This window comes from Stegodyphus dumicola, chromosome 8 (assembly GCF_044657685.1).
Source record: "Stegodyphus dumicola isolate Sdum_Otavi_A_Nest chromosome 8, ASM4465768v1".
Classification (NCBI taxonomy): Eukaryota; Metazoa; Arthropoda; class Arachnida; order Araneae; family Eresidae; genus Stegodyphus; species Stegodyphus dumicola.
Genome location: NC_140775.1, coordinates 40,875,703 through 40,891,055, shown reverse-complemented (window position 1 = coordinate 40,891,055; position 15,353 = coordinate 40,875,703). Strand labels below are relative to the sequence as shown.

Sequence of the window (15,353 nt, the reverse complement as noted above, 5' to 3'; positions counted from 1 at the left end):
GGATCCAATTCGAAGATTAAGGAACAGCGCAATCTGCAACATTAACTGAATTAGATAATTTTAGCTTAGCTTATACCGACCGTTATACATTAAACGCGCATGCGTAAACGTATTTTGGGCATGCGCACACGCATATTCGCAGCCGTAAAGGTCTTACGATGCATGCACAGAAAGTTTGTATCTTTGAGGTCCGGATTATGGGTGTCGAATTAACGACTTTTGACTGTATTTGTTTGTCTAGGAGAAATTATGTATGGTTTACAGTGAATCGGTGTGTTTTCTGTCAATTGAATATCATGCATTTTCCAGGCTTATTAGAAAAGATCTTTGAAAATTTCAACAGCAGATCATGCAATTCTTGAATTTGTTGTTCATTTAGCTTATCATTCAAGGAACTGTTTTCTTCAATTTCCTCAAAATTGAACAATGTTGGTTCAGAATCAATTGATGGGAAATTTTTCTCCGTATCCTCAGTTTCAGATTCATCTTCTGTAATCATAAGGTTAACCGATTCTGCTTTCTTATGATAGGGTTTCAACATATTAACATGGTAGACTTGATTTTTCCCTCCCCTTTGAAATTCACAACATAATTAGTGTCGTATAATTTCTTCTCAGTCTTCCCAGGACCTTTCCATTCAGCTGCTAGTCTTTTCGGATTATTCATTGATACAACTAATGCTAAATCCCCTTCAGAAAATTGTCTTTTGATAACTTTATGATCATACCACACTTTTCTTTTGGTTTGTATTTCCAGCATGTTACCTGTTACAAGCTCTTGCATCTTTTTATCCAGTTTATCAATTGAAAAACATATTCAACAACATTATTTCCTTAGTCTTCAGGATTTATCCATTGTTCATATAATAATGTTACAGGTGTTCTAAGATTTTGACCATATACTAATTCTGCAGTAGTAAATCCCGTACTCTTGTATTATTGTTCTTAAAGCTAGGAAACTATTATTAGTGTTAAACTATTATTGTTCATAAAGCAAATAGAGCTGTGGAAACTTGTTCCTCCCACTTAGATGCTGCTTCAATACATAAGACCTTTAAAATTTGTTTGACCGTTCGATGATATCTTTCAACTGGGTTGCTTAGCGGATAGTGTATTGAACTTCTACTTGGCTACTTTTTTTACTGTAAAAGTATTATGTATACATTGCCAGTTTGAGCTTCTACACGTCTGTGCATTGATTTTAGCCTTCAATCACTACCAAGTACCATTCTATCATCCCTTCCTAACAGTAAGAAAATTTAGGAGTTTCTTAGTTTTGCAGCACCAAATTTTTTCCAACATTCATATTCTTGGCTGATGAGGCCACCATTTAATTTCAGCTTAGAGATGTTTGAAGTAAGTACTTTTATTTGTACATTTATATATTAATTTTTAATCCTAAGTTTGTGTTTTGATTTTCAGACATTTTGTACATTTAATGTACTTTAACCTTTTAAGTTGTTTTTTGTAATTTGATTCAAGAGCTTGTACTTTAAAGTAAAAATTCACATTGTTTTATTCTACTAAGTAACACTACAATTTTTATCCTTCAGTCACAGCCCAGACAATTAATTTTGGCCAGTTGTATATTTCTTTGTAAAATTTGACATAATTATTATGTTAATCTGGAGTTTTTGTTTTTAATTTTTTAACTTTATTGCAGTAAATGTGCTTACTCTTTTCTTTTTCCCTCTTAAATTAAATTGTACAATTTAATTCTTTTAAAGCTGATTTCACATTGCGGTATAGTCTTTTTCCAACTTGATTTCGCATTGGGGTATAGTTTTTTTTTTTTTTTTTTTTTTTTTTTTAATGGGATGTAAAAAATTTTTATATATATTTTTGCCTCTACTCTTATATTCGTCCTAAGATCACCAAATGTGGCAATATATGTTCTGCGGTGGTTTGGGGAACAATGTTGTTTGTATGGCAACCCTTTTGATGTTGAAACTTAACTCTTTTGCTTCAGTGGTTTAATTGCTCATTGGTTTGTGTCATGCGTGTTTTGAAATGGCCTATGTTGCAATGGTAGACTTGGTGGCAAGATTTCAGTCGTGTATTTTAGATTCTGTGAAAAGTAAATTTAGTATTAAAAGGTACAATGTTGGAGTTGTTAACAAGTCTTTTGTTCGCTGGTATGTTTATGAGGATTGAAGTGTATTTTTGGAATTTCTGTGGGACTTTTAAAACAGAGTCTGAAATGCGGAGCTGCTATGAGAACTAAGACGAAGAAGGGCGTTTCTGATAGTTCTTGTGCAGATTTGCAGTCAAATGCATGCTGGTAAAGTATGTGGCTGTTGGCAGAGTTTAAGATTTGAATCGTGGTTTTTGTGTAGTAAGTCAACTTTGGAGGAAGTTTTTATCATTTCTTTCGAAATTTTGAATCGCAGAAAGAAATGTAATATAGCAAAATCCTGGCACTTTTGTTCACAGATGTTGTGTGACTGGCAAAGTTTTATTAACGAATGTATTATGGTAAGTGCATTTTATTTTACTGTTTTTATTTTGTAGAATGTTATATTCATTGTTTTTTTACTATGAATTTCTGTTGTTATTGTTGTTTTTTGAATTGTTTGTAATTTTAGTTTATTTTGTTGATTTGTTCACAATGCCTAGATTGTGCAATTCGTAGATTTTTTTTTTTTTTTTTTCTTTAAGTTTAAACAGGATGCTCTGTACATGCTATTCTCTGAAATTTATTGTTGCTATGTTAATTTATTAAAGCGAGGTGTGCGTAGTTCGTAGATTCGTTCGTTGCCTGGATTGTTCAGTTCGTAGATGTTTTTTTAAGTGAAAACATATTGCTGTATACATGGATTCTTGTCAAATATTTTTGGTTAGAAACTTAACGTTTTTGCTATAAAATTCCCCCCTCCCAGATTTTTAGCGTAAATTGTGAGTTCAGAACGTGCGAAAATCATGTTTTTAGAGGCATTTTAGGCTAAAAGTTCGAAATGTAGACAACAGATTTAGGTAGTAATATGGCGGCATGGAGTTTCTCGACAAAAGTGTTTGGCGACCTGAGGGCGCACATGAGAGTAGTTCCATATTTTTTAATATTCCTTTATAGATGCCTTTTATTTAGTTCTCTCAAATAGTAAACTATGCAATACATTTTAAGACCTATGGAATTATTTCAGTTAATTTTTTAGATAAATACTCCCGATGACTCCATCTCAAACATTTAATTTTGAATGCTTAAAATTCAGTTTATCATAAAATTAAAATATTAAAAAGATTTTTTAATTGTTTTCTAATTCTTAATTTTTAAAAATTTTGAAAATTTGAACTTATCTTATTTTGCTTAATGCTAATTTCTGTTTTCTTTACTGAATGTTTTTACTAGTTGCAGTAGTCCTTTAGACGAGCATGTTACACTTTCTTAGATAGTATAATCATTAATTTTTGAAAAATTACATATGTTCATTTTATAAACTGCTGGCTATCATGTTGGGCATAGCCAAGCAATAGTCACACAGGCAAGAATGGACTGAAGCAGTTGCAACCATCTTGCTGCACTATGGCAGATGGTCATATTGTGCACTTGGCAATGATGGAGCACACTGCCACATTCACAACGATATCACAACAAATGCAGTCTGCAATGCAATCATTGGCTGACTGAACAGTTCAATGTCATTTACAGTACAATGGACTGATCATTAGGCATGCATTGCTTCGTGTGCCTTAAACTTAAAACAACAGTCATTTGCATTTGAATTTTGCACTGAACAGCGGATATGGACATCCAAATGGCATGACATTGTGTTTTCATACGAATCACACTTATGCCAGCAGTACCGCAATGGTTGAAGTAGAGTTTGGGGTTATCGTGGAGAGAGGCTGCTTGACTGTTGTGTCCATCATCATACTGGTCCTACAGCTGGTGTTACAGTGTGGTATTGGATTCCAGTCCCGCAACCCCCTAATAAGCACTATCCGTTCATTTACTGGCTAGGGCTATGTCTTAAGTTTTGTAACCTGTTTTATTACTTTCAGACCATGTCCACATTTCAACAGAACTTTGCACAACCACATGTTGCATGCAATATTCAAACTTTCTTCTTAGCCTCCCATACTGCATTGTTACCCTGGCCCCGCCTGTTCTCCAGCTCTATCACCACCCACTAAACATGTCTGATCAACGATCGAAAAATGTGTAGTCTTGCATGCTGCATTCATGGATGAACTTTGGCTATGTGTACAGTCTGTCTATCTTAAGAAAAGATCTCACCTATTAGTGTGCAGCTATCTGTTGCCATAGAAACAAGCTTTGACCCATTTTCCGTAGGGATGTCTTGAAGACAAATGATAAACTCTTTTCTCCTCACCAACAATCGCCAAAGACAAAATAACAATAAAGCAACCTGTGGTTGGCCCCTATTTAAAATATACTAGACGTGTTGCTATAGCGACCACTACCCGACATACACTGTAGCGGGAATTATTTTTCTCATAGACAGACAGTAGAGGCAGCATATTCTGCCATTCTGCGGCAACATATCCAAAGCCGTTTGCACTCAGTGCCATGTTGTGTAGCAGTGGTTATGGACAGACATGAAGGCAACTCTCATTAATGATTTTTTCATCTTCATCACCTCAAAGAAGGTTGTATTTCAAATTACTTGACACTGATACAGTGTGTAATCTCTGAAATAAATTTGGCTTTAATATCTCATGTCTTTGTTTATGTGCATTTTGGATGACCGGCAGTGTATACAGTACAAAGTCCATAATCCGGACGTCCATTATCCGGAATGATGTATAATCCGGACCTCAAAGCCACAAACGTTTCTTTTGTATGCTTTATGAATGTGCACACATATATTACACATGTGCATGTGCATAATGTATGCTTTATGCATGCGCGCATTGAAAGAAATGTTTAATAAAGTAAACAAATAAATATTAAGCTCCCTTTTTGGGGGGGGTAAAATTTGATACCCTTTAGATCATAATTGCTTTTTATTTCATAAATTACGGTTTCATATTTTTAATTGGATAATTTCTGCGTGCCATCTTACCAGATTTAAATTGATGATCTATAATCCGGAATCGCCGAAGTCCCGACGAGTCCGGATTGCGGACTTTGTACTGTATAGTGTATATATTTTTCTTTAAAAATTTATGGCATTAGCCTTTTGTAATTAGTTTTAGCAGGATTTAACTATCTTCCGTTGGTTTAAATTGCTTTAATTTACATTTATAATGCTGTTTAAGTGTGAACAATTAGGTTTAATTGAACTTGTTTTTTTATTTACAGTTTTTTAATTAGGCTTTGGGAGGGGGATTTAAACGTTATTTGATTTCTGTTACCAAAATTCATTTATTAACCCCTTCAAGCCGGGTAGCGAAAACGCGCGCTTATCGCGAAGGCCAGCAGTGTCTTCCGTGAGCATCTCTCCAGGGCCTTGGGCTTTTTTGCTACTAAGCCTAAATCCATGAAATTTCTGAAGTATCAACCCATTGTTTAATAATGCTCTATAGAGTTTAAACGGCTTGTGCTTTATAGATATTTTTATATATATACTTTAATTACCTTATTTCTTGTTTAAATGCATATTTTACACATTTTATTTTAATTACTCACCATTTTATGAATTTTAACATTATACATCTGAAAAATAAATATATTACTTAAAATTCTCTTTTCGTATGAAAAATTTTAAAACAGGGATCTACACACAGTCCTACGTTACATTCCTTGAACTCGTAATAACTCATTTGCCGTTTTGGAGGATTTTTCCGGGAATGTGAACAAACGAAGCACCGTCATCTCATTTTCTTATCAGTCTCTTCTGAACAAAGTTTTGGAAAATGTCTTTCAGTTAATCTTTCAGAATCAATATCAGAATTTCAGAATCAATATCTGAAATATTTTGCATCATTACTGCTATTTCATGCTCTGTTAAACATTTTCGACGCTTCAACATTGAAACGGTAAAAACAGAAAGAATTCACGTCTAACAAGATGTAATTATTTTCTAAAAACTGAACTGTAAATGGAAATGCTCAACGCTTTAGCGCATAGAAAACTTCTACTTACAATAAACAACCACCACGTGCGAATAAAGTGCGATTTAAAGAGACGTCATAAATCACGCCATTCGGAAACATTTAGTTCCCCGTTTGTTTATATAATCAAAAACACGTGTATGTGAGTCATGCTTCTCTCATTTCGAGTAGAATGTCTAATGTACATGTATCTGAAACCATATGGGCATACAGTGCCATCTTGTGGCAGAAATTATAGTTTGAAAAACGTTCCAAGGTACTGGCACAAATACGTGACATTCGGTAGAAAACGCAACAATGCTCTGGCACGCCTGCGTGTCGGCCGGTAGATATGTGTGTTCGTTGCTGGCACGTATACGTGACAGTCAGCGCGAAGGGGTTAAAGAGGCTTTTTTTTTTAATTTATCAAAACTATATCTTCACATTTTTCTTTATTTATTATTTTTTTTTTAATTGTAATTGCTTTAGGAATACAGCTGGGTTTTGAACGAATTTAGTTTTAAAATTGTTTTACTTATGGTCTAGTACTAATTTAATTTGATTATTTCCATTTATGTTAAATTTATCGAGCAGTAGCTTTGAGAAAATGACTGGAAGCAAGATGAGTACTGCCTTCTTGACAAAGATATTATCCATCTTTACTAATGAAAATTTGTCTGTTTTTACACTTTTTTTGGTTTGGAGAAACTGTTTTTTAGATTTATTTTTATTACTTCATTGATTAAGTTTATCACTTGATACTTTATTCATGAAGATACAAAAGTTTTTTATTTTCTTTATCTTATTTTAAATGTTTTTATAATTTTTGTTGGGGTATAAATATACATTTTAATTTTTAATTTTAGGTACATGCTCATTATAGTCATGGTACATTCAGAACAGGACCTTTACATCAGATAAGCCTTGTAGGAACTGTTCATGAAGAAGTTGGTGGATACTTTCCAGAATTTTTACAAGTGTTAGAAGAAAATCCATTTTTGCATTTAACTATGCCATGGGGACCATTATCTGTAGTTCATATGAATCCTCAAGAAAGTAATGATGGACCTATTTTATGGGTTAGACCTGGTGAGCAATTAGTTCCTACAGCCGATTTATCAAAGTCTCCTTGCAAACGGAAAAGGTAATTATTCTTTAATTCTTCAACAGTTTTATATTTTGGGGAATATAACATACATGATAATGAGTTAATTAAGAATGTCTCATAATTGTGTATAAAGTAAAAACTAATTTTCAAAATAATTCTAAATTGATGCAAATTTAAGAATTTGAAAGCTAAAACTACAGTGGATGGACAAAAATATGGAAACACATTGTGAAATGCATGTTTGAAAAGAAAGATTGATTTTAATGAAATATGTAGGTAGCGCTGGCATTTTTGACTACTGACACCACCTATACAACTTCGTAAATGTGCTAAACAGTTCAGTTGTCTTCCGAGTACTGTTATGTGAGGTTGTCATTGCATTATGTTAGAGTTAACAGACTTCGAACGTTGGCAAATTGTTGGAGCACGTATGGTAGGTGCTTCCATAAGCAAGGTAGCCGAGGTGTTTAGTGTTTCAAGAGGTACTGTATCAAAGATTTATTCCGCATATTTGAAAAGCGGAAAAACATCATCTGCTAAATCACAGCGCGGACGAAAGTGTGTCCTGAGTGATCGTGACAGATGATCATTAAGGGCAATTGTGACGAAAAATAAGAGGACCACAGCTGCAAAAGTTACTGCTGAAATGAATGTTGTGTTACCGAACCCTGTGAGTACCAAAACAATTAGAAGGGAGCTTCATAAACAGGGAATTGCTGGCCGTGCTGCAATTGAGAAGCCGCTCATCAGTGATGCTAATGCCTATAACAGGAAAAGGTGGTGTTTAAGTCATAAAGCCTGGACTATAGAGCAGTGGAAGCGAGTAATATGGTCTGACGAGTCTTCTTTCACATTGTTTCCCACTTCTGGCCGAGTTTACGTCTGGAGAACGCCATCTCAAGCCTATAATACAGACTGCTTGTTGCCAAGATTGAAACATGGCGGGGGTTCTGTTATGGTTTGGGCAGCCATATTGTGATTCTCTGCTAGCCCCATGATAACTGTGTCAGGGCCATGACTGCCAAGACTTATGTGAACATTTTGGCCGATCAAGTTCATCCCATGGTACAAACTTTGTTGCCCGATGGTAATGGTGTCTTCCAAGACGACAAAGCCCCTGTTCACACAGCTCACATTGTCCAGGACTGGTTTTCTGAGCACGAGGATGAGTTGTCCCATCTGCCCTGGCCACCACAGTCACCAGACCTGAATATTATCGAACCTTTTTGGAACGGAAAGTGCGTTCTCGTTATCCACCGCCAACATCGTTATCTGAACTTGCCACCGTTTTGCAGGAAGAATGGTATAATATTTCCTTGGCAAACATACATGAACTGTATTTATCCATTCCGAGAAGACTGCAAGCTGTTTTGGATGCCAACGGGTTTCCTACACCATATTAAGCAAAGAAACATGTCTTTTTAAAGGTGTTTTCCATATTTTTGTCCAACCCCTGTATGTTTGATTTGTGCATGCAAGGTATTTATAAGTATTCTATTTGATTTTCTGATCTGAGAGATGTGTAATGAGTTCATCATGTGGTATAATGATACCATGAAACCTCAATGTTTCAGAAAATCTTAGGTTTAGAGAATCATATCAAATTTTGGTACTTTTCCGTTTGGCCGCAATTTTCCATTTCACCGGCTCAAGCAATAAAGTCACCGAAAATGGTACAACCGATGCCAAACCAAATATTCTCATTGATAACCTTTCACGCCACATTTTCAAAACAAGTCGCTGCTATTTCTTATCAGATTGATAGTTTCTTTCAATATTGGCATACAGTTACATAGAATTTTTTTAATTACAATATTGAAATAATTCTTGCATTTAAACTCGAATTCCATACTAAGATTTAACTTGAAATTAATGTAGATAATTACTGAGAGAATCAGATTTTTGTAGCGTAGTTTACGTGAGAGGAGATCATTTGGGATCGCGTGATATGAACTGGCGAATCAAGATGTTGTACCATGAAAGCATAGTAAATTCTTAAATTAACGTCTTTTTACAAATATGTCAGAAAGGGAGGAAAAACCAATGAAAATTTGGGATTTGCCTAGGACAGAGGAAGCATCTGTCAGATTCTTTTAAGCGAAAGGCATTTTGCCTAACATTGCTATTTGTGATAATAATCATAGAAAGAAATAATATTTCGGAGACGAAATTCAATGGCGCTGCAACAACTTGCCACAGTAAAAGAAGTATATACGAAAAGGCACATGGTTTGAATCATCGAGATTGAGTTTCTTGAAGTGTGTAAGATTTATTTATGGTTGGAGTGAAAAATTAACTTCAGTTAAATAGTGTAAAAAGCAGTTGAAAATCAGTCACGGAACAGATGTGGATTGGAATAACTACATGCGTGAGATTTGTGCGAATTCTTCAACAATGCAAAATAGGAGGGCCTGGTATAATCATTGAAGTGGATGAAAGTAAAGCGCAAAAACAACGCGGGATGGAATTTACCACAACAGTGGATCTTTGGTGGAGTTTGTAATGAAACAGACGAATGGTTACTTGTGAAGTTGCCAAACTGATCCATGACTATTATATTAGAGGCAATAAAGGAAAATATAAAAAAAAAAAAAAAAAAAAAAGGAATTACGATATGTTCCGATTCATGGAAATCATATTGCACTGGAAAACTGGAAGAGGAAAGTTTCAAACATTTCTGTAACAGTTTTAAGTGAACCATAAATACAATTTTGGAGATTCAGAAACTGGAACTTATACACAAAAAAATAGAAAGATTATGGGGTAGCGCCAAATAGCAGAATAAGAAACACAGAGGAATGGCATGTCACCATCTGGAAAGTTACCTCTCCTAATTTATGTGGCAAAAGGACACAAAAGACCCATTTGAAAAACTTTTAAATGATATTAAAATATTTATGTCTCCAAAATAAAAAATTCTGAGAATTATCATTTTTTATGTGTATACAGTGTGTTGTCATCAATAGTCTCCTTGGCGAGATTTACGCCGGCGAAACGGAAAAGTACCCAAATTTTTTAGATAGAAATTTTCCAACGTAACCTCTAATAATTTTTTTTATATTTCTAAACACTGTAGTGATATGTAAAGAAATGTTATCCCAATTGTCAACAGAGCTCTGATGTTTTATGAGTCTGAAAAAATTTCCATGAAAATTCCCATGACCAATCCAAGTATAACTTGGAACGTGATCCATTACCACCTACTGGGATAGTTGGTGACGTCAGCTGATGCAAAGTGGTAAATGTGCAATTAAATGTGTGGGAACTACCTTGTAGAAAATTCTCTTCTGTTATTGTTTTTTCACAAGTGGCTGTTTCTATTAATTTGCTTCTTTTGGACCATCATGATATAAAGTAATGAGTTGGTAACCAATTGCATAGGTCACATTGAGATCTTCTGATATGTGGCCATGGGAAAATAGCTGAAAATATCACAAGACTTTAAATATAATTTGTTAACTAATTTTTTTATGTGACGATTACACTGGACCTCAAACCCTGCATACTGTTGTGTGTATGTACATGAGCATATTTTCAGTAAAGATAATTTTTAATTATATTGTAAAAAGCCCTAGACTGCTGTTTATTTCTTTTTTAAAATTGAATGTAAAGTATTTTCAACTTGATATAAATGCTGAAAATTTTTACATTTTGAACTTGGAGAAACTGATGTATATCCATGGTTTGTAAAGCTTCTTTATAGATTCAAAATGCAAAGTTTCCTTTTAGCACCTTCTTCTTTACAAAAGAAAAAATGATGCGTTTAAAAGGTAGTAATAATGTGGCATGCAATCTGTTGCTTTTAGTTTGTGTTTAGAGAAAGTCATGCTAAAATTGGTGATTCTCTTAATAATTCCTTTTTTCTGCTATTTTATCGCATGTTTGTATGTGAAAGCTATTGAATTTTTTATTTTGTGAAGCAAATCACTTGAAATCACAGAAGATGATATAAGAGAGCAAAGAAAAAATGAAGGTTATGTTTAGAACTTAAAAGAACTTTTTTGGGAGGGGCAATGTTTATTATAAACTGTTTCAAAATTATTTTTAAGGACCTTGTAATAAAAGTAGCTTTTGAGTGTTTATGAGAAAATTATAAATGATTGCAGCTTTTAATTGTGTAAGATAATTTTATATTTTTGCTCTCGCAGTTAACGTCTGTAGAACTAATCTAAGCTTTGGTCATGTGAATTTCAAAATAAAAAAAAGCATCCTAATTTGTTTAATGAATGTAAATAAAAATTTAAAAGCAATGGGTATTTTATTGCAAAATGATAATGTTGTTTTTATTTCTAAACCACAATAGGGGGGAATAGCCATTGCTTTCTTTTGTAAATGCATAATTACCCCTTTCTGTAATCACATATATCCTGCACTGACGATGCAGATCAAAAATCTGTTTCTGAATATCATCATGAGCTGAGCATGAATGGTCTAATAGATTTCACATTAAAAATAAATTTTATTTCAACATAAAAATGCTTTGTTATTTGATTAAATTGTAAATGCTTTTCAGAATACAGTTTGATTTAAAACTATCTCAATTTCAAATGGTATTTAAAATATAGTTTGTTTTGCACATTATAATTATTACTATCTAAATTTATCTGGACTTTTATGGTACCTGTAGAGCAGGCATTGAAATAAAAAGTTTGGCAGTCAGTGTATTGAATGCTTTAAAGCATAAAAAGTTTACATTGTTTAATATATTTTATATTGGTAGCCATAAGAATGCTGCCAGTTTGATTAACACAATGCTTTGTTAAGTGTTTATTATTTGATAGTGTTGCAAATACAAAGCATTTTCTTCACACAGGTGTTTTTTCAGAGTCAATAATTTTTTGCCTTGTATGTATGTATTATCTATGAGCATTTATTCAAGAGCCCTTTATTTATTTATTTATTTATTTATTTTTTAAATCCTGTGGGTGTTTGTTGTGTAGGCAGTCATGATTGGAGTTTTTTCTGTTCTTCAAGAACCAATATGAATGCACCTTGAGCTAAAAGCTAAAATCTTTTTAGGTTCAGTTGATTAAAAATATAGGGAAATATGTTGACTGCTTTTTATTTTCTATAAAACTGGAAACATTTTCCCTCAAATATTAAAAAGTTAAAACTTTCACTGTATTAAGAAAAGATATAAGTATAATTATGTTCATCCTCTCCTGTTTCTGTCTGTTCTTTTACTTAAGAAATAATTGTTACATGCTGCTGTAATTGTAAATTCTAGATATCTTTTGGAAAGTTTGGATGAGGTATGAAAATAAGCTAATAAGTTTCCATTTTCTCAGTTTAGTCAAACTTTTTTTTTTTTTTTTTTTTTTTTTTTTTTATGAAAATGTAATGTTTTTATGGTTGATATCAAAAACTTATTTAAACTATTTTATAATAGAAATAATAAAGAAAAATGTTTTATTTAACTATTTAAATGCAATAAATCAATATATTTATTATATGTTAATTCATGAATGAAAATGATATTAATTTATGCAATTTTTATCTGAAATTAACATTTTAAATGAATTTGTATGTATTAATACTGTGAAGGCCATAGCAGGAAAAAACCACAGACTAAAATTGTAAAATTAACTACATAGATTTTTTTTTCCTCATAAAAAATTTATTGCTTCTTATAAAATACTACTTCTTATTATTTTGTAGCAAAATAGTACCTTTGAGCTGTAAATGTAGCCAAACAAAAATTTTATGCCAATTCACAAAGTTCCAAATGAATTTACAGCTTTTCATTAGGTTGCATATAGCCAGAAAGTCTCTTGTTTTAATTTAAATAATAAGGGGGCTTTATCTTTTATCCACATAAATAATGTTTATATTTTTATGGGTCTTTGTAAAATGTCACAAGGTATTCTGTATTTTTTTAATTGCTTGCTATTTATATATTACTTTTAAAAAATTTTTGATTTTTTTTCAATTTTATACAAATATGTCAATGTTTTTAAAAATTATATTTTTCTCAAATAAAGCTAATGCAAAATGCTGCAAAATTTATCAGTTGATCAAAAGGAGAGGTGGAGGTTTAAAATAAATGGGAGAAAAGTTTGTTTTAAAATAATTATCACTGAATATGCAATATATCTTTTTCCAGAAAACTATTTCCATTGTCAGTGAATTTTTTAAATTGTTTTAATTAACTCTTAGTTTTAAATTTTCAATATTTTTACTATATAGGAGTGCAATGAATGAACTACGTAAGCTACAGTATTTACCGAGATCTACTGAACCTCGTGAAATGATGTTTGAAGATAGAACAAAATGTCACGCAGACCATGTTGGTCAAGGTTTTGATCGCTTGACAACTGCTGCTGTTGGAGTATTAAAAGCTGTTCATTGTGGAAATGAGTGAGTTTAACTCTTTAACTTAACCTAACTTTCGTAGTTAAATCTGCACATTTCTTCTAAATTTCTTTGTCCTGCTGGCTTACTGTTGCTGCTTTTCTTTATTACCTGAAGTACATTTTTATCAAGATGTTAAAATGCACATCAGCTTGATTTATATGAAGCAGATTATGCCATTTTAGCCGTAAAGAATAAAAGAATAAAAATTGCTGAATCAGTTATGGCTGTTGTAATATCTTTGTTATATTCATCATTACGTTCTCCATTAGCATTTTTAATAATACATACAAGGTCTGTCTAAAAAACTATCTGACCTTAAATCTTCCTACCAAAAGTGGCAGTGCTAGGCTGATGCCACTGTGCACAGTGTAAGTTGATCCAAAGAGACAACTTAATGTGTGTGCTTGAAATTTTTCTCCATGTACAGGTGTGCGAACCATAGCTTGCTTGCCTCTGAGAGAGATGCTGTTATGTATGTTTGCCAGATTTTTTATTTCTCTTGATGACTGAACAAGTTGAGCAAAAATACTGCTTAAATTTTTATCAGAAACTTGGTGTTTCTCAAAGCGAAATGATTCATAAGATTCAGCAGATGTTTGGAAATGATGCTGTGGAGGTAATATAAATTAAGGGTACTCTTTTGTTATCGGGGCCAGATTAAGAAATGTATATGTGTATATGTATATACAGATATAAGTACATACATCCATGCATACATAAATTTTTTAATCTAGTTTTGATAACAGAAGAGTATCAAATTAAGAAGCTGTTCAGCTGATTCAAAAATAGCCATACATGAGTTGAGGGTGGTCAGCATTCTGGGAGTTCACAAACCACTCAGAATGCAGCTGCTGTTGAGAAGGTAAAAAAATCTGGTAAAGGAAGATCGTTGTTTGACCATACGAAAAATTGTTGAAGAGGATTGGATTGGTAAAGGTTCTGCGCATGCTGTTTTGAACATGGAAAAAGAGGCTGCGAAATTTGTGCCCAAACTGCTATTTTTTGTCAGTGGAAAGAACTCTGTTGAAGTTTTTCAAAACCTGCTGGACACTACTGGCACTGATCCTCAGTTTCTGAACACTATGATAACTGGAAATGAGTCATGAGTGTATGGGTATGATCCAGACACAGTCGTCACACTTGAAGCATCCCGAGTCCCCAAGGTCGAAAAAAGTGCAAGAGGTATGAAGCAAAATCAGGGTGGTGCTGTATTGTTTGATATCCATGGACTTGTGCTGCTGAAAAACAATTAATGACAAAGGGTGTTGTCAATAAGTTTTCTTCCGACTTTGTCAACGACCAGATCTGTGGATTGCAAAAAACTGCCAATTGTATTATATAATGCTCGAGCCCATTCATCACACAAATCTCTCTACTCTTGAGACATGGCTCCATGCAATTTCAAGTTGTTTCCAAAATTGAATATGATACGTTGAAAGGTTCCCATTTTCAGAATAGGGAAGAGATAATGCAGAGCGTGACAGCAGAAATAAACACCATTCCAAAAGAAACCTTTCAGAAGTGTTTACACCAGTGGAAGAATCGGTGGGCTTATAGTGTGTGGAGGCACAAAGAGCCTACTTTATAGGAGATTAGGGTCTCAATCCCATCGCATAAGTAATATATTCTTCCTGGAAAAAAGGTCAGATACTAATAGGACTGCCCTCATATATATATGTAAAATATTTAAAAAATACGATAGCTTTGCTTTTCGCGAACACGCAACCTTTAATTAACTTTCTGCAATTCAGGATCTTCCCCCTAGACCAGTACCTTCTAGAATTTGCTAGCCTATTACTAACCGCTACTATAAATAACAAATATGCGCCATTTTGCTTTTAGATCTTGTATTCATATCAATTTTGAATATAAAATCAACACTAAAAAATTTTTCACAT

The 15,353-nt window shown here is 33.2% G+C and overlaps 1 protein-coding gene across 2 annotated transcripts in view; it reads left to right on the top strand.

Moving 5' to 3' along the window:
• LOC118196939 (uncharacterized) overlaps positions 1 to 15,353 on the top strand; it is a 65,289-nt gene that overhangs the window by 32,031 nt on the left and 17,905 nt on the right. For both annotated transcript variants that reach the window (XM_035368413.2, XM_035368419.2), the window contains exons 4-5: positions 6,860 to 7,137; positions 13,288 to 13,458. In XM_035368413.2, the coding sequence (XP_035224304.1) occupies positions 6,860 to 7,137; positions 13,288 to 13,458 (449 nt within the window). The remainder of the gene's footprint in view (positions 1 to 6,859; positions 7,138 to 13,287; positions 13,459 to 15,353) is intronic.